The following is a 21081-nucleotide window of genomic DNA, read 5'->3' on the forward strand; positions in this document are numbered from 1 at the left end:
TTATTCCTGTTGTGGTGGTGGTAGGGAGCATGGTATGGGAGGGGCAAGTATTCTGATCATCAATCAGGCGAGGTTTTTAAAACGGGGGATATAGAAGTCGAGAGAAGGGGCTATTATAAGGAGCGATCCCCGCACCCCCTTAAAAACCAGTGCGCGTGCGCGGCTCTATCGCAAAAGAACACTCAACACGCACACACCATGAACTTCCATCCCTCGTTTGTTTTCCCTCCTCTTCCCCCAAACAAGCGCATTCTCTCTCTCTCTCTCTCTCTCTCTCTCTCTCTCTCTCTCTCTCTCTCTCTCTCTCTCTCTCTCTCTCTCTCTCTCTCCACACACACGCCTCCGTCGGTCGCACATGCTTGCAGTCAGGCAGCGCCACACGATCAGTTTTCCCAGCAAGGCTTTTGTCAAAATGGGAGATGCCCGCCTGCCTGCACAAACATCTGTGTCACCGACAGTTTTCTCTCACATATTTCGATAGTTTCTTCGTTCCGGGGGGGAAACTACAACGGGCGTCTACAGCTAGAAAAGCATCGGACGAACACACCATGCACGTCAGTTGTAAAAAAACTTGCATCTCTCCAACACGGTATCTCCGAAGATCCTACTGGTCCTCACTTGGTACCTGTCCGATACTGACACAAACCAACATTAATCACAAACTATCGGTGGTTTATACCACCGCCCACGTACAAGTTATCCGAACGCCATGTCGACCACAACCAGAACCGCCACGGTCACTAACGGGAACTTTCACTCAATAACCGATCAACTTCTTAATCAACGGGTGAACGCAACCTCGACAACAAGTGACCGGTTGTCGCCCCGGCGACTTTTGACTGGACTTTCTTCGCAGTCACCATCGCCCATTTTCCATCCGACTGTTTTAATACAGGGTAACGACCGCAGTCCTTCAAACTCGCCGATTTTCAGAGTAAACACGCCAATCGGGGCCCATTTCGAAACCGGTAATAATACCGTTAGTAGCAGTGTCTCGTCCGATGACAATTCTACGATTGCTACGACGAAGCATAAACACTCTGCAACCTCTGTGGACACTATGATCACCAGTAATGGTCAGTTAGATCATCTTGACGTTTCATCACATACAGTGTCAACTAAAGTCAGTACAGTACTGGTCGGCTGTGATATTCCGGCCTATGTGATAGCCGGTGTCTATAAACAAGACTTCCACGTGGGCTCGCATACTACGGACCAACCGAATGTGAGCAAAGTCTTCGAGGTGAGTCAATATTTTTATTCGTTATATCATGTTTAGATCTGTCCAAGCATTTCTTTAAGAGGCTTTGTACGTCAGTGCGTCACGCTGTGGTTTGAAATATAACATTGCAATATTGTTTTTAGTCTTTATTAGGACGGAAGCATGTACAAAACTATTTTCTTCAGTTGGAATTTTTTTAAAGATATTTTTAAATTTCATTCCAGTTAAAAATTACTTTAAAATCGTTATTTAAATTGCCAAATAGAAATTAATTTTTCGATAAATTTGCAATATAATAAAAGAGTAAACATTTTGGAAATTTTTTATATTCAAACATTGTAGAAATAAGATTAAGACATTACCTAAACGACAATTAGTTATAGTTTAGAACAATTTGTTTAAATTAATTATTTAATGATCCTTCCGTAATTAAATTTCACTTTTAAAATCCCATTTAAAAACTCATAATTTGTTGTGGTTTAAGAGTATCATTAAAATTTTAAATAATAAATAAATAAAACGAAAAAAAAAAATAAAATAAAAAGACTCCCGGCCAACGATAAAGTTCAAAGAATTTATGTAATGTTCCTTTTTATTTGTCTCTCCACGAGGGCAGGGTTAGACACAAGGTCGTTTTTTTTTAATGTGGAGAAACCCCAATTCTCCAAAAAAGGGCACTCTGGATAGGAACAAAAATAAATATTACCTCAGTCTAGAAGGATTGCTCCACCACAGATCGAGGTCAGAAAAAGTGACGTGTAGTATCAGAACTGATACTACACTTTGCTCCCAGCCAAAAGTCAAGTCGTTGAATAAATAGTTGTGTTTGTTGTTGTTGTTGTTGTTGTTGTTGTTGTTTGTTTGTTTGTTTTGTTTGTTATTTGGTGCAATTGTGCGTGGTGCGTGTTAAGATAGAGTCGACAGATCTTTTTTTATTATTAAATATGTCGTTTTATGCAAAAACAATATTACGTACTTAATTGTCATGCAGAAAATAGTAATATATCCAAAAATTACGAAAATTCATCGGGTAGAAAGTTATTTATAGTTAAAAGTAATTTTTACAGGAAATTGAGTAAAATTGAAATTTTCTTAAATGTTATAACGTAGGCAGTAAGAGTCTATACACAGGGGACATAACCGAAAACGAATATTTCAAATGACTTGTTCTTGGCGGCAATATTTGTTGTCTATAGCGATGAACTTAATTTTACTAAAAACACAATAGCAGTTGTTTCTACTCAATGAATTTTCGTAATTTTTTGATATATTAGTATTTTCAACATGACTATTGTTATTTTTTGTTTTGTTTTGTTTTGTTTTTAGTTTAAAACTGCATATTTAAAAACACCGTTTGTTTTTTGTTTTTGTTTTTTTTTTTTGTTTTTTGTTGTTTTGGTTTTTTTTTCTTTTTCGGGGTTTTTTTTTTTTTTCGATTTAACATTGACAATCAATACATTGCTAAAATGATCATTATTCCTATTTACAATGTCTCCCCACGGGACAGAGTTAGACACCAGGGTCGTTTTTTAACGTGGAGAAAAGGAACAAAAATAAAAATTGTCTCAGTCGTGAAGGATTTCTTCTCCACTGATAGAGAACAAGAAATTGAAGTGCAGCATCTGAAGAACAAATACTACACTTTGATCTTGACCCCTATTATGAACATAAAATATGTCGTTGGGATATTGATGTTGCTTTACCTAATTATTTGTGACCTATTTGCGTTACAACCATTACAAATGCCATGTTTGCTTTTTTAATTGTTTTATTTCGTGTTATTGTATTAGACACATGCTTTATCGGATATACAGTCTAATAGACGCGTTTCTTACAGAAGAACGGGTCAGATATTAGAGCATATCCGGATAAAAGTGTCGATTCAGTAATGTTTAATATATTTACTTTATTGTTTGCAAACTAGGAATAAACCGGGCATTTTTATTTTATTGTATGTTGGTCGTTTTATCTCTTTAAAAGTACTTGGTCGATTCACAAATAGTTTAACACAATATAAGACGTGGTAAAAACAAAACTAATTTTTCAGCGGCGTGTTCAAAAACAATAACAACTTTTAACACGTGTTTTCTCTGTTTGTTTTCTCATTAGGAAGAAACGCATTGAACACTGACCACACAACAGCCGTCGCGACTGCTGCTATTGTTGTTGTTGTTGTTGTTGTTGTTACACGCCGACTACCGATTTAAGGTTCAATGTTCTTTTATACGACAGAGGCACGTTAAAAAATTAATGTATTATCACCTTTAGTTCAATCATAATACTTGGCTTTGACCTTTTTAAAACTAGAATTTTCGAATATTTTGCAGTTTAGACAACAAACTGAAAACTAAAAAAATAACAAATATATAACAAATAAATGTTACCATAGGTAAAAGTTACTTATCTACCTACCTGGATAAGTTGTGTGTGTGTGTGTGTTTTTTTTAACTTATTCTAAAGTATTTATTTAATTTGAAACACAAGTAGTGCCAAGTCTTACGTTAAAACATGAATAAACTGGCAAACATGCTACATTGCTACGGTCATCTGGGGAGTCTCGATAACCGTTCAAAAATCGAAAAATAAACAAAGTACCTAATCAATAAATATCAATTTTTTTTATCTAACGTAACACTTGTCACAACCTGTGTTTCAAAATAAATAAACGATTTCAAATTAATCAAAATACAAAAAAAAATTATCCAGGTAGGTAGAAGAATAACTTACCTTGCCTTTGGTAACATTTATTTTTTATGTATTTGTTTTGGAGGCTGCTTTTTCACTTTGTTGTCTATACTGCAAAATAACCGAATTTCCTTTCGTTTTAATCTCAACAACAAAAAAAAAAAAACAATAATAATTATTGTTATTCCCAGTTATTATTATTAACAAAAAGAAGACCAGTTGAAAACACCTATAAATCATACTGAAACAATATTGCGTTTATGAGTGTTAACAGCGTGTGCGTTTTTCTGTTTTTCGGTCTCCCATTTTTTTTCTTCTTCTTTTCTTTTCTTTACACCTGATTTCAAAAGAATTTTACAAATTAATAAAACTTTTAGATTTTTCGTTTGTGTACAAAAAATATTTGTGTGTCGCGATTGTTGTAGCAAAAAAAAAAGAAAGAAAAAGAAAATCTCAGCCTAATGTTGTTACGTTTTAATTCAAATATAATGATTTCATTTTTGTTTCATTTTCAGGTGAATTTTTCCAATGGAAAGTTTGTTCCTCCCGAGGGTGTGCCGGACTGGCTTAAGCATGTGCAACCGGCGAGGGATCGTCACGAACAGAATCTGGAAGCGTTTTGCGACTCAGGCAGTGATGGGGAAGTGTCCGTACGGACGTTGCGTAACGTACGGAAAGGAGAACAACTCTTCGTCTGGTACAGCGACCAACTGGCTAGGGAAACTGGCATTCCAGTGCTCACGCCTGAAAATATTAAAGGTCAGCAATTTAATCATATCCTTAAGTGATTTTTCTTTATTCATTTCTAGCATGGCTTAATGTTGGGTCGAGGCATCATGCGCTTGTGTATACCGAAAATTCTCAAATAAGGAGCGGACGGGGACGGCGGGAACGTCACAAAAGCTCCAAATTAATTAATGAAAGCTTTGCAATATATACTTTTTCTTTATTCTTTATTCCGCAAAGGATTGATATGCGGTAAAGAAAAAAAAAAGGCATTGACCTATCTAAGTAATGTTAATTGGTTGTTGGGTCTAGCGCCCGGCATGTAAAACGTCGTTGGCTTATCTTATGCCGAAACCTTACATAAGTTTTGTATACGCTTGTTTTAAATCGTGACTACTGAGAAAAGAAGGCCAGTGAACTGAAGAACCACGCAACGCATGACGTAGCGGCATCTAGGCAAAGGAGATTTCGTTAAGATTTTTATGTTTTACTTGGACAGTTTTACCTCGAGCATTGAGTATGTTTGATATTTTGGAGTTATTTTTATTTTTCGATAGTGTGGTAAAGTAAGTTAATGTATTTAATTAAAACTAGAAGTATAGAAAGTTCAAAAGTTCATGTATTTTTTTGTTTTGTTTTGTTTTTAAAAATTGTAAAATAAATCATTTTTACATAATAATTTCTTTGTTCATTAATAATAAATCAAACTTTTCAGTCAGTATTTCGAAATAGTTTGGAGATGTTGTTATTTGTCGGAACCGTGTATTTTTTTTTTTTTTTTCAACTAATACATAAATTTTACCCGATACGTAAAACCAATGTTTTAGTCTCAATCATGGCTTCGAATAATAGTTTGATTTCTTCACTGTTTCTAATGCACTAAATTCGATAAAACTGTGTGTTCTGACAATTTAATTGTAAATAATTAACGTGACTAAAATAGGAATGTATTGTTGAAGAACAAACGCATTCTGTCAGAAAAGGTTGAAAATTCCATTTTATTTCTGCTTATTTTTTTTAATTGCTAAACAAATAATTTTTACACGAGAATTATTTCAGTCAATTCTTTTAATTATAAATAAAACTTTTCAGTCAGTATTTTGAAATATTTTAATTTTTCGATACATTCATCCTTAACTTTTATACACACATGCATATATATATATCAATATAATTAATAGATAATACCTTTACATACACATACGTATATATATTTATGCTATATACATGCATGTACATACTAATATTATATAAATATTATATACATATATACATATTAATGTTACATACATATACACATTAATATTATATGCATAAGGTGTGTCAATGCGATTATGCCGTATATATATATATATATATATATATATATATATATATATATATATATATATATATATGTATATATATATATACAGCATATATATAACCAAATATACATATATATATACATATATATATATATATACATACATATATATATATATATACATATTAAGCATACATATATGTATACATACTAATAATATATATATATATATATATATATATATATATGTGTGTGTAATATAAAATTACAATTAAAATATATATATATAAAATAAAAATTACAATTAAATTTACCAAAATGATCCAAGATGGTAAAATTAAAGTATATTATAAATATTAAAGAATTAATATTTATAAAGTTATCTCAGCTAGATGTAAAAGCTCGATAAAACCAAATAGGAGATAGAGCTTATAATACGAGCAAACAGTTAATAAAACATGTTAAAAAACACTTGGAAAAAGAGTTTAAAACATATTTAATCTGAAAAGGAAACACTTGATAAGTGGATAGTCCTTAATCCGCGAAGTTTCGAAGAAATACTTTCCTTCTCATGAGAGGGTAGGAATTAGCAAAATGCGGGGTCGGATTTTGCATACAAAAGTATTTGATGAAACAACAAGTAAATCTTACTTGATAACAAAAAAGTGAAGCAGAGGGAATATGGTGAAGAAAAAGGTGATTACACGTGAATGGATAGTCTGCTGGAAGATAAATAATCCAATGACAGTAAAATCCAAAAATATAACTTCAAGAAAGTTAATTGAGTTTTTATACATATATATATATATATATATATATATATATATATATATATATATATATATATATATATATATATATATATATATATATATATATACCACTGATTGATTTCAATTTGAACTAATATGTAAAATTGTTTTCAAATCATTAGCACTAAAAATAATAAACGAATCTTGGAATGATAAACCGCGATGTTCATCTTTTACCGCAGGGACAATGTACAACTTCACATTTTGAATTATTTCTTGTTTCTCTTCTTTTTTTTTTCAATTAATATTTAATAATGTTAAATTTAAGTATAAATAATATTCGTTATTTTTCTTTTTTTCAATATTTAAAAAAAAAAAGTTGTTTCACTATTCTGACTACCTCAGAGATCTTGCTTGCTTTGCTTGTTTTTCGTGACGTTATTTTTCATTTAACAGATCTTGTCTTTCAGTAGTCTCAGTTAAATTTATCTGTTTTATAGGCGTGTATTTTGTATTTTGTAATAGTCTGTAAACGATAGTTTCTAGTTAATCCATGCACTTGACCTTGACAGGCACTACCACTCTTTGAGACATGGTGGACCTGAGAATATTAATAAGAGGTGGCTCCACATTCCCTTAACCTCCTTAATATGGGCCTCACCACCAGATACACGTAAACATTAGATCAAAGATCTCTTCGTAATCTTGGGTTTCAAATTTTTTCCCTATATATATCACACAAAATACATTCTAAATTTTCTTCAGTTTTGGGATTGAGTTATGTTTGCAATTAATATACAAAGTTACTCATTTCTTACTAAGTCTCTATCTACCACTCTCCTATCGTGTGTTGTTTTATACGGTATCTATCACTCGCGTTTCGATTTCTCTCTCCGTCTCTCTCTCTCTCCGTCTCTCTCTCTCTCTCTCTCTCTCTCTCTCTCTCTCTCTCTCTCTCTCTCTCTCTCTGGCTCTCTCTCTCTCTTTCTCTCTCTCCCTCTCTCTCCCTCTCTCTCCCTCTCTCTCTCTTTCTCTCTCTGTGTTTATTAACTATCGAAGTTAATAATAATAAACAATAATAATAATAAAAGGAAATATCATTAGAGTAGTAATAGTATTAACCTGACAGGAATTAGAGAAGGAAACAAATGGACTAATTTTGGTTATTATGTTTTTTTATATATTTAACTAGCCTTACAAACTTACTGTTAGTGATTCAAACAATCACACCAAGCTTAATGGGTTGACCAACGAGTACCTTTTTTTAAATATACAATAATACATAATTTGTGTTGGGTAATTATAACATTTAGAAATCTATTTATTGATTATGATAAAGTCTGTGTTCTGTATACTTATTGACAAAATGACTAAGTCTAATTTCGTTTTTCTTTTCTTATAGGTAAACAACATTACACTTGTACGAAATGTGGGAAATCCTACCTCTATCCAAACACGTTAAAAGCTCATATGCGCTTCCGCTGTGCCCTTAGTCGGGCAGAAATCCTACAGAGTCTCAACTCGTCAGTACCTTTCACTATATTCCCTTCAACAAGCCGGCATTTTAAAACAAACTCTATAGACAAGTGCAACTCGAACAACACTTCCGATGAGGTGGGATCCGTGTCTTCTAGTGGTTGGAATACACACTTAGAGCGCCGACACAGCCCGTTAATGGACGGCAGTCACTTGGATGAAGGCCGATTTTTGAACAAGAATCGTCAGCTGAGTACGTCTTTTCCAACCTCTGCGTTTGTGCTGCGAGGGTCGAGTGGTGCAAGTTCAACAACGAGTTGCGCACCTTCAACCTCAACTGCCGAGCCAGGACGAACACCAGAAATTGCCCTGAACCTTTCGACAAAAACGATCATGTCCGACCGAAACCCTAGCAACACGTCTGACCGACTAGCTCCGGCGAGCACCCAGCCAATTCAAATCTTCAACCATATTCACCCACCTGCGATACCGTTCACATTTGAACATTCGGCCTTCCAGTGTTATTGTCCTTTCTACACCAAATTCCATGACCCGAGCCGTTTCTGTTGTGGCAATATGCCACCCACTAACCAGAACACAACCCCCAGAAATTCCCACGATAACGTATATTTTTCACACCCTTGTCCGATGCCTTTCCCACTTATGCAAATGAGGAACTTGCCTGGAACTAATCCAGTTGTTCCTGAACCACAGCAGCCCAGTGTTGATGAAAACCTTCGAATGCGTGAGCTGCCATTAAAATTCCCACTACCCTCGGATAAAGCTGGTGAACCACTCGATCTGCTTCCGCGATCACTCTACACGAGCAAATCTCGCAAGGGTCACTTGTGTATCTATTGTGGGAAGCTCTACTCTCGTAAATATGGACTGAAAATTCACTTGCGCACGCATACAGGTTACAAACCGTTAAAATGCAAGGTCTGTCTGCGACCGTTTGGTGACCCCAGTAATTTGAACAAACACATTCGTTTACATGCTGAAGGTGATACACCGTATCGGTGTGAATTTTGTGGCAAAGTACTGGTGCGACGAAGGGATCTTGAGCGACACATCAAATCCCGGCATCCTTCAGAAGCTGAAAAATCCGAGTCTATCGAGATGGTAGATGAGGCTGAATCAATGCCGGAACTAAAAGTTGAAGCCGACGGTAACTCCACAGAAGAGGAAATGAACTCTTGATTCTCACCATTATATTTATTTATTTTTTAGAAAAATAAACATTTGCTTCAAACTTTTGAACCATGCAGTTGAATATTTAAGATGTTGTGCCGAACAATGATGACATTTGAACCAAATATTACGTTCAAAATTTCAATCATAACCATCGGGTTAAATAGGTCATTCAAATACTAATTGATTCGACTAATATCATTCGAACTTAATGGTCGAGTCAAATATTTAGTATTTCATTCCAATATTTTGTTTCATTATAATAATTAAGTTATAAATATTTTATCTTATTGATTGATTCAAACGATTGTCTTTAATATTTGAGCTAAATGTGTTCTATTTATTTTGATCATTCAATTGATCCTAACAATATTAGAGAAGTCTCTAGTCTTAAATCTGATCGGTGGGAAATTCATGATTAAATCTATAAAAAAGGATCCCTGTCTTATAGTCACAAGAATTCTTAACTTGCATAAGACACCAACAAGTAGAGTTCTGTCATCATTTCACATATGCATATGCATGCATACACACACACACACACACATATGCATATATATATAATTTATATATATTTATATTTATTTATTTATTTATTTTAACTAGTATTATATTTGGTGAATTGTATCTGCGGATCTATCATTTGGTCTCCGCAGCTGATCTCTCTCTCTCTCTCTCTCTCTCTCTCTCTCTCTCACACACACACACACACACACACACACACACACATACACACACACACACACACGAAAACTCAAATCTAACCTTGCCATCATCTGGAACTGTTTTTCTTTTACAAATCATATGAAATTTATAAGAGAGAAAAAGGTGGATGGGTGTATCCATTGACTTCAACACTGCCTTAGTGTGAACAGATGATCAATAATTAATTTATTCGAAAAGTTGTGATGAAAAAAAATGGCTAAATCTGAAACAAATGATAACAGCGACAAATATATAAAATTATTATGTGTATAACTTGAAACTTATGTACAAAAACTGATTTATTTCTATATTTATTTCCATATTATTTATATATTTATTAATTTATTTTTCAAGACATATTGTAAATAAAATACTGAAAAATTCTCTTTAAACTTGTGTTTATTCTTTTTATAATTTCTATACTAATCGATTATCTGTGTATCCATCTGAATTTTCTGATTGTCGTCTGAATGTGTAATAAGTTAATTCGGAGTTATGGTCTCAATTTAATTGTCAAAGTATTCCCCTGGGTGAAGGCTAACTCTCTCTTGTGCCCGGGATCTTTTTTTTTTTCTTTTTTTTTTTCTTGTATACTTTAAACAAGACATGTTGCCACTTGGACATAAAAAGCTTAAAATTGTTTCTAAGATGGGTATATTTGCTGATGATACCACTCTCTATAACAGGCATGAGGGGAAAACAAATGAACACATATCTAAGGAAATGGCAGAAACACTAGAGTATGACCTCGAATCTGTAATGGAATGGGGACAAAAATGGATCGTCACATTCGCCGCCAAGACTAAGTTTGCTTCCTTCAATCATTACAAGAAACCTTCTCTACCACTAATAGTAATGGCCAAAAGTACCCGAACTACTTCCTTTAAACTCCTTGGTCTAACGTTTACAGGGAACATGAACTGGGATAGATACATTGAGAGCATTGCCAACGCTGATGCGAAGAAGGTGGCCTCTCTCTACCATACTATAAAATTACTTACGCCTGAAAGTATCCTGTACCTCTACAAGGCCACCATTTGCTCATGTATGGAGTACTGTTGTCATATTTGAGCTGGTGCATCTGCTACTTGTCTCTCACTCCTGGACAGGGTTCAAAAGAAAGTCGCCAATCTGATAGGTCCTGAACTGTCATCTAAGCTTCAGCCTCTGTTCCATCGACGAAATGTTGAATTCCTTTGTCTGTTCTACAAGTATTTTAATGGTGAATGCCCCCTCGACGTGAATACCCCCGACAAACTCAACAAGTAGGTAAATCCCACCCCTTCACAGTAGAGATTCATAGGTATAAGAAAACCTTCTACTGTAATAATTTCTTCCCTAGAACTGCTAGACTTTGGAACTCCTTTTCGGGATTCTGCTTTCTCAACTGTACTGACATGCAGAAGTTCAAGCGTAATGCGAACAGGCATCTTACTACTCATTTCTCTTCATAATACCCCTGCAACTTATGTCCTTGATAGCAGCCTCCTACTTCAAAGTGGCACTGTGCCTTGTTTGGGTTGAAAATTGATTTTAAAAAAATGTCTACTGATGAGGAGATGAGCGAGATGTCTGTTTGCATTATATTTATTCTTCTGCGTATTGGTAGTCAAGAAAGCAGGAAAGAGGGTGGGAATTCCAAAGTCTAGCAGTCCATTTGTGGCTTTTCTTCGTGCTATGAATGAGAGTCGTTTTGATGTTGTTCATACGTTAAGCGACCACCTTGGTTTGGTTGGTTGTTTTGTTTTACAGCATATCAACCCTTTTCGGGTTATTTAATGCCGAATCTAGTTATTTTGGAAATAGTATTCATGTTGCATCCGATTATTTTGTAGAAGGGTTTTATTCTTCAAGCTCTTTGTATCTTTAATCGCTTATTTGTAGTGTTTGGTTTGGTTGTTTTATAGTGGATTTTAACATTTTTGTTCCCTGCCCTGTAGAACATGAATGGGTTTTGCAATGGGAGAAGGAAAAGTGTTACAGTATTAATGTTTAGTACATTTTAAGTCAGGAAACCAGTCAGGAAACCAGTCAGGAAATCAGTCAGGAATTGGGGGAGATAGAAAGAGAAAGAGAGAATTGAAAGATGGAAAAGTGTTACAGTATTAATGTTTAGTACATTTTAAATCAGGAAGTGTGGGGGGATAGAAAGAGAAAGAGAGAATTGGAAGATGGAAAAGGGGAAAAGGTGTTGTTTTTGGTTTTGGTTTTGAAGAACATAATTAAGTTTTGAAAAAGGACGTCGAAAAACAAAAAGCATCAATGTTAGGTGCATTTCGTCTCAGGAACCAATATCTTCAGACAGCCTGATTTGGTAGGACCATGCGGCTATCTTGGCTGGGTGTTTATTGCACTTAACACCGTGTCGAAATGGCAACAATGGCTATACGTGTCTAACGAGTAGATATCCATTTTGCAAATATACAAAACAGTTCTGTCGTTTTTTTTTTGTTGTTGTTTTGTTTTGTTTTTTTTGGGGGGGTTATTAGTAGAAGTTGAAATATATACTAAATTTGCATAGCAATTGTTTCAAAATTCAGACTGCCGGAAGTAGGAACATCAGATATTATAAAGAACATGCGCACCATTATCATCAGTTATAAGCCAGACAGCTGTGTGAAGGATGGAAGTGTCTAGACATCTTGTTCGGGGCTGTTTACTTTCTCGCCACCATACCGCATCCTTATTCAATCAAGTGCTTACCAGTGATGAAAAGTAGGTTCTGTATGAAACTCTCAATCGTTGCAGAGACTGGTTGTCTAAAACGGATGCTGTCCCTCGCACCACAAGACCGCCGATACACCCTCGCAAAATTATGCTTTGTGTCTAGTGGACAGATGGTCAAATGGTTTATTATGGACTGCTACCAACAGGTAAAACGATCACTCGAGGCCTATACTCGCAGCAACTGAAACGTGTGCAACAAGCATTGTGCCAGAAGAAGTCAGCACTGGGGAATCGAAAATAAAAATAAAAAATGGCGGAAATATCATAAAACAAAATTGCAACTATTTTCGGATTCTTTCAAGTTTATGTAATCATGTCCATATTTTTTACATTTTCTTTTAAGTAATATTTCTTTTTAAATAATTTTCTTCTTAAATAATAAAAACTCATTAGAGTTATTATTCTGCTGATGTGTCAGGGCAGAAAATATTCCAAATTGACATAATAATTATATGATTGTTTCTGCACTACTAAACAGGTGCTGGCAAGCATTGAACATTCTACTATGCTGAAAGAAATAAACGTTAAGATGAATAACATCTTGAAATTTGGAATAAAATCTTTTTGCCATTTGTTTGCATATGCTCTGTAGTTATATTTAACATACATCAAATTTCATATATAAAAGGATTGGTATAATTAAATGGTGATAGATAATTGAATAAGGATATTTTTTTCATAAACACACACACACACACGTATATATATATATATATATATATATATATATATATATATATATTTGGTAAAACTGGTAATTAGTAAAAACCTGAAGAGAGTGCTCAATACTATTGCAGAGCAAATATGTGTTTTATTTTTTTTATTAGCGTTTTATCTGTTTGGTTACATGTGTTTCAGATGTTGGACCATGTGTACGATCCAACAGCCTCGTCAGACCTTACAGAAGTGGTTGTTAGTATTAGGAAGAAGTGTTTTAGAAGAAATACGAAAGAAAAAGAAAAAAAATAAAAAAGGGGGTTGAGGTAGGAGATAATAAGGGGGAGGGAGACGGGTATTGACAATATTTCAGTTTTGAGGGTTAAGATACATTAGATTGTATTGTGTGTGGGGGGTAGCAGATTCAGGTGGGCGTGGGTGGAGATATATGGATATAGGGAGGGGGTGGAGAGAGGAGGTAAAGAAAAGAAAAAAGGGAGGGGGTAAGAAGAGGAGGGAGGGAAGCTTCAATTTTAAATTTTTACTGCCTTTTGCTTGTTCAGTAAGGTATATTAAGTAGGTGAGAGAGAGGGAAAGAGAGGGAGAGAGAGAGAAAGGGTTCGTGTACATATCATATTTAAAATTCATTTAAAATTTTCGTAGTCGCTATACGTCGACTTGTCCATATCAGTTTACAATGGGTTGTTTTCTTTATAATACATACGTTGCACGCGCAAATACGCATTTATACATATACATATATATGTACACTTCTTCTACATATCCACATACAGGCACATACGCACACACGCACATATATATATAAACAATGTATATGCATACATACATGGATCCATATGCAGATATACACGCACATACACACAACTCTTACACACATATATACACTCACAAATATATATAGACACACACACACACACACACACACATATATATATATATATATATATATATATATATATATATATATATATATATATATACGTACACCTACCATCCGAAATGGAAATTATCAAAAAATCTAGGAAAACAGTACTAATCAGTCAAAATGCCCAATGAACTAAGAAGAACCAACCCGGATCATTTGACCTATCAATGGGATCTGGATTCAGCAGAATCAACCGACCTAGTTGGTCTCTTCATTCTATATGATCTCACAAAAACTGTAGATAACAAAAACATAGGACTATATAGAGACGATGGCCTTATCATAGTTGAAAACTCAAATGGCCCCAAATGCGAAAAATTGAAAAAAAAAACCTTAACTAAATAAATGAACAGAATATGTTTAAAACTGGGCATTAAATCTAACGTAAAAACTTTTAACTTTCTCGATATAACTCTCAATCTCTCAAATAACTCATATGAACCTTACACTCTATATACACCCACTATCGAACCACCCAAAACATATCATTAAACATGTCCCTACATCTATCGAAAAAAAAGACTTAGTATTAATTCCTCTAAACTTGAAATATTCAACAAGCATAAAACATTTTATGAAAATGCCCTTAAAGAAAATTGCCACCAAACACTATCTTTAATTACATTGAACCTAATCCATCTAATAACCCAAACAAGAAAAATAGTGGCAGAAAAATAATTTAGTTCAACCCCCTCTTCAATGTAATGGTTAAAACGAAACTAATAACACTAGCAGAGATAATTGTAACTGCACCAACAAATCCCAATGCCCACTTAATCAACAATGCCTACAAACAGAAGTAGTCTATAAAACCACAATTGCACCTGAAGAAAACCCAAACGACAAAAAATACTATATTGGCCTGGCAGGCACCTCCTTTAAAGATAGGTTTAGAGTACATAAATGCTCCTTCACAAACCCCCAACCGCCCTAACAAAACCTTACTTACCTCCCAATATCTAGATATAATCCAAAATAACTTACACCAACCATTATGTGGGAAGTCCTTAAAAAATCTAACGTATGTAAATCGTTAAACTCACCATGCCTCCTCTGCCTGAACGAAAAACTTTATTTATTCACTTTTAAAGATAGACAAAAATTGCTAAATAGAAAACATGAAACCACCATAAACTGCCGGCATTACAAATCCCACCTCCTTAGCAATTATACACCTTTCTGAAACATCCCTCAGACAACATCCTTTTTGGACCCGCTGAATAATACACACAATACATTCATCTATCGTATGCACCCAATTACTGTAACATCAACACAACCAAATCCCCTTACTCAACTCTCCACATACTCTACATTACCTTACACATCTACACATTCGTCTACCCATGAATCCTACTATCCCCTACCCACTTACTAATTACTACTAAAGCTCCCCACATTTATATGGGTGTACATATGTTGCAATTTGTATGGATATCTGTATGTATATACATGTGCTTTTTATGGATATACCAGAAATACTATTATCTCTGACGCACCTACTTACTTGTCTGTATGCGTGCATGTATATTCATGTGTATGCGTATGTGCGGGCATTATTGGATCTATGTATATATCCGTATGTGTGTTTATGTATATCTTTCTATGTACACGTGCATGGATATACGTGCTCATGAGTCATGTGTATATACATGAATATATATTTGTATATCTATGTCTGCGTGCGCATGTATGTGTATGCGTGCATCTCGATGCTAGTGTCTGTATGTATATGTGTATCTATGTATATTTGCATGGGTGAACGTATGTATGCAGACGTAGCTATGTCTGGACTTATTTGCATGTATGTGTTTGTATGTGTATATATGCCTATATCCACAATACACTTGACACTGAAAATAAAGTTAAGCATAACCACTGCCCAAAGCACCATGTACAGAGCCCACCCCATATATATATATGAACTTAATATTTAATCTTTTAAATGTTATACCCCATTTAATTTTTTTTTCTAGACACTATAAATTAATCCCTATCCAATAAGCAAAGCAAATCAATACAGACCCCTAAAAATTAAACAAGCAATATGTATTTTGCACATATCTCACAATACGTCTACCTAACCTCGCATTATTAACTACACCCGCATATTTATTTATCGTTTATTTGTTTATTTATTTATCTACCTTAACTTTACTTACTTAGCATAAATATACACATCTCTATGTATATATATGTCTATATATGTGTGTATGTTTATATTTTTATGAATATATATATTGTATAATTGTACATACGTGTATATGGGTGCATGTTTGTATGCGCGTATGTGTGTATGTGTATATACATCTACATCTCACTGAGAATCCGTACATGTATCTTCATTTGTATATATATATATATATATATATATATATATCCTTATGCGTGCTTATGTATATGTTTCTGTGTGCGCGTGTATGAGTGTATGCGCTCATAGGTCGTGTGTATATGCATAGGTGGGTATTCGTATATCTATATCTGTGTGCACATGTATGTGTTTGCATACATCTAGCTGTTAATGTATATATATGTGTGTGTGTGTATCTACGGGTATGCATGGCTTAACGTATGTATATGGATACAACTGTATCTGAGTTTATATGCATATATGTGTTTATATGTGTGTATGTGCCTGTATCAGCGATGCATTTAACGCTGAAAATAAAGTTAAACATAACAACTGCCCAAAATACCATGTTACGGGCCCACCCCATACATATGTGAAATTAACGATGCATCTACCTATCCTCGCATTATTAACTGCACCCATGTATTTACTTATATATTTATTTATTATTATTTATTCATCCTAACTTTATTTTAGTTACTTGGTATAAATATATACATGTCTATATATATATATATATATATATATATATATATATATATATATATATAGAGAGAGAGAGAGAGAGAGAGAGAGAGAGCCCAACCCGTATATATGTGAACTTAACGAGACGTCTACCTAACCTCGCATTATTAACTACACCCATATATTTACTTATTTATTTATTTATTATTATTTATCTATCCTAACTTTACCTTATTTACTTAGTATAAAATTATATACATCTCTGTGTATATATATATATATATACATATGTGTGTGTGCCTATATATGTTCGTATGTTTGTGTGTGCCTATATGTTCGTATTTTTATTAATATATATATATTTATGTAATTGTATATACGTGTATAGGGTTAGATGCGTGTGTATATGTATGTGTATGTATGAATATGTACATCTGCTTCTTACTGGAGATCTATATCTCCACATATATGTATATAGGTAGATGTGTATATATATATATATATGTATATGTGTCTATATATATTTGTGAGTGTATATATGTGTATAACAGTTGTGTGTATGAGTGTGTATGTCTGCATATGGATCCATGTATGTTTTCATATACATTGTTTATATATATATGTGTGTGTGCGTATGTCTGTATGTGGATGTGTAGAAGTGTACACACATATGTATATGTATATATGCGTATTTGCGCGTGCAACGTATGTATTATAAAAAAACAACCCATTGTAAACTGATATGGACAGGTCGACGTATAGCGACTACGAAAATTTTAAATGAAGGGTTCGTGTAGATATCATATTTTTGACAGTTACAGTACCTGTCAAAAATATGATATCTACACGAACCCTTTCCTCCTCTCTCTCTCTCTCTCTCTCTCTCTCTCTCTCTCTTTCTTTCTTTCTCTTTCTCTTTCTCTCTCGCTCTCCCTCTCTTTCCCACTCCCTCTCTCTCTCACCTACTTAATATTACTGAACATGCAAAAGGCAGTAAAAATTTACAATTGAAACTTCCCCTCCTCCTCTTACCCCCTCCCTTTTTTCTTTTCTTTACCATCTCATTTCCACCTCCACCTCCCTATATCCATATATCTCCACCTACGCCTACCTGAATCTGCTACCCCACACACACAATACAATCTAATGTATCTTAACCCTCAAAACTGAAATATTGTCAATACCCGTCTCCCTCACCCTTATTATCTCCTACCTCACCCTCACCCTTTTTTTCTCTTTTTTTTTCTTTTTCTTTCGTATTTCTTCTAAACACTTCTTCCTAATACTAGCAACTACTTCTTTAAGGTCTGATGAGACTGTTGGATCGTAAACATGGTCCAAAATCTGAAACATATGTAATAACCAAACCGATAAAACGGTAATAAAAAATAATATATATATATATATATATCCACTGACACGTGTTTCGTCGTCTACGAATCATCAGAGTAGCTGAATCCAGCAGAATTAAAAATCGGGACCCATGGTAATGAGCCAAAAACTCTTTATCCGCTGGTCCATCTAGCCGACTGCTTAGATATATCGCGATTTACTTACATGTTTTTTTTGTTTTTGCGATACGTTCTGAATGAATTCAATTATTTACGAAAGTGCATTTTTACCTAAATGTGAGTTGGGAATAATTTTCCCTTTAACCAATTTGGTACCCCCATATGGGGAGCGGCATATATATTGTTTCTAAAATATAATTATCCACTGACACGTGTTTCGTCGTCTACGACTCATCAGAGTGGCTGAATCTACATTACATAAAATAAATCCACGGTAATTTTTTGATTCAATTTAAATTAAATTTGTTTTTAAAGCCTATAGTAAAAACATTTTGGATAAAATGTTTTTCTAACTTATATATATATATATATATATATATATATATATATATATATATATATATATATATATATATATATATACTAGTATTTCAGCCCGGCGTTGCCCGGGTGTTTGGATGTGTATGTTGAGCAAAAAAAAATAAAAATAAAAGTGGTAGTAGGAAGGAAAGCTTGAACCCGTACCGCAAAGGAGGAAAAGAACGGGGTAAAACTTACCGTTTATGCTGTTACGACCATCGCCAAACCGGAAGCGACATTTTTTTTTAAATTAAGGCTAGACAATATAAAGCAGAGGATAACTTTCAAAAGTATCGGCGAAAAAAAGTTACCCCCTCCCTGTAGAAAAGTGCCTAAGGGGAAGATATTAATGTATTAAGCCAATTTTTGGATATTTGTCGTATGAAAGATCGAACTTTAAAACGATACTAATCTTGGTAAAATCTGCCGCCTTTATTGAATGTTTAAGACAAACATGCAAACAGACATACATACACACATTTATATATTGGTAACTGAAAATTGTCGATCAAAACTGATAAAAAAGCTTGCCCTATCTCTGAATATTCTTATGTAAAATTTCAAATATTTAGACCAGAAATTGTTTGAGTAATTTGGAAGAGACCGCAGAGGTCAAATTTTTTTAACTTTGACCCCTATTATGATCCCTTAAAATTTATTGTTTGGGGCTCAAATCCAGTTATTAAGTTAGATCCATGTCCAAGGAACCTATATCTAAAATTTCAAGTGCGTGGACCCAAAATTGTTGGAGGAGTTTTGTAGAGTTCTCAAAAATCAAATCGTTCAACTTTGACCCCTTAATCGCCAAATTTCTGGCCAAAAACCGATCACATCGATTCTCCCAAATCTCAGTACCTTGTATATCAAATTTCGAGTATGTAGACTAAAAATTGACAGAGTTATTGCGTAGGGAAATGTACACAGACACACAGATACACAGACACGTTCACTTTTATAAATATACTAGCATTTCAGCCCGGCGTTGCCCGGGTGTTTGGATATATATGTTAAGCAAAAAAACAAAAAGTCGTAGTAGGAAGGCAGGCTCGAACTCGTACCGCAAAGGAGGAAAAGAACTGGGTAAAACCTAACATTTATGCTGTTATGAACACCGCCAAACCGGAAACGACATTTCTTTTTAAATTAAGTCTAGACAATATAAAGGAGAGGATAACATTCAAAAATATCGGCGAAAAAAGTGAGTCCCCCCCCCCTGTAGAAAAGTGCCTAGTTGAAGGGGAAGATATTAATGTATTTAGCCAATTTTTCGATATTTGTCGTATGAAGGATCGAACTTAAAAACGATACTGATCTTGGTAAAATCCGTCGTCTTTATTGAATGTTTAAGGCAGACTTTGAAACAGACATACATACATACATTTATAAATATCTCTGTCAATTTTTAGTCTGCAGATTCGAAATTTGATGTACAGGTTACTGGGATTTGGGAAAATCAATGTGATCAGTTTTTGGCCAGAAATTTGGCGATTAAGGAGTCAAAGTTCACCGATTTGACCTTTGAGAACTCTAGCAAACTCCTCCAACAATGTTGGGTCTACGCACTTGAAATTTTAGATATAGGTTCCTTGGACATGGATCTAACTTAATAACTGGATTTGAGCCCCAAACAATAAATTTTAAGGGATCATAATAGGGGTCAAAGTTAAAAAAATTTGAACTATGCGGTCTCTATCAAATTACTCAAACAATTTCTGGTCTAAACATCTGAAATTAGACATGAAGGTTATTCAGAGATAGGGGAGCTTTTTCATTGGTTTGGGTCGAAAATTTTCAGTTACCAATATATAAATGTATGTATGTATGTTTCCATGTGTGCCTAAAACTTTTGACAGAGGCTACGGATTTTACCCAGATTAATATCGTTTTAAAGTTCGACCTTACATACGACAAATATCGAAAAATTGGCTAAAAACTTTAATATATTCACCTTCAACTATGCACTTTTCTACAGGGGGGGTCGCTTTTTTCGCCGATATTTTTA

General features: G+C 34.2%; 1 protein-coding gene across 1 annotated transcript; it reads left to right on the forward strand.

Moving 5' to 3' along the window:
* The first annotated feature begins 351 nt into the window (after nucleotides 1-351).
* Nucleotides 352-9511, forward strand: LOC145248010 (PR domain zinc finger protein 13-like). Its single transcript, XM_080109703.1, has 3 exons — nucleotides 352-1243; nucleotides 4423-4666; nucleotides 8094-9511. The coding sequence occupies exons 1-3, from the start codon at nucleotides 710-712 to the stop codon at nucleotides 9365-9367; spliced, it is 2052 nt and encodes a 683-aa protein (XP_079965829.1). The 5' UTR covers nucleotides 352-709; the 3' UTR covers nucleotides 9368-9511.
* Nucleotides 9512-21081: the final 11570 nt, after the last annotated feature.

Source organism: Euprymna scolopes, chromosome 26 (genome assembly GCF_053919585.1).
Source record: "Euprymna scolopes isolate OS-2025 chromosome 26, ASM5391958v1, whole genome shotgun sequence".
Lineage (NCBI taxonomy): Eukaryota > Metazoa > Mollusca > Cephalopoda > Sepiida > Sepiolidae > Euprymna > Euprymna scolopes.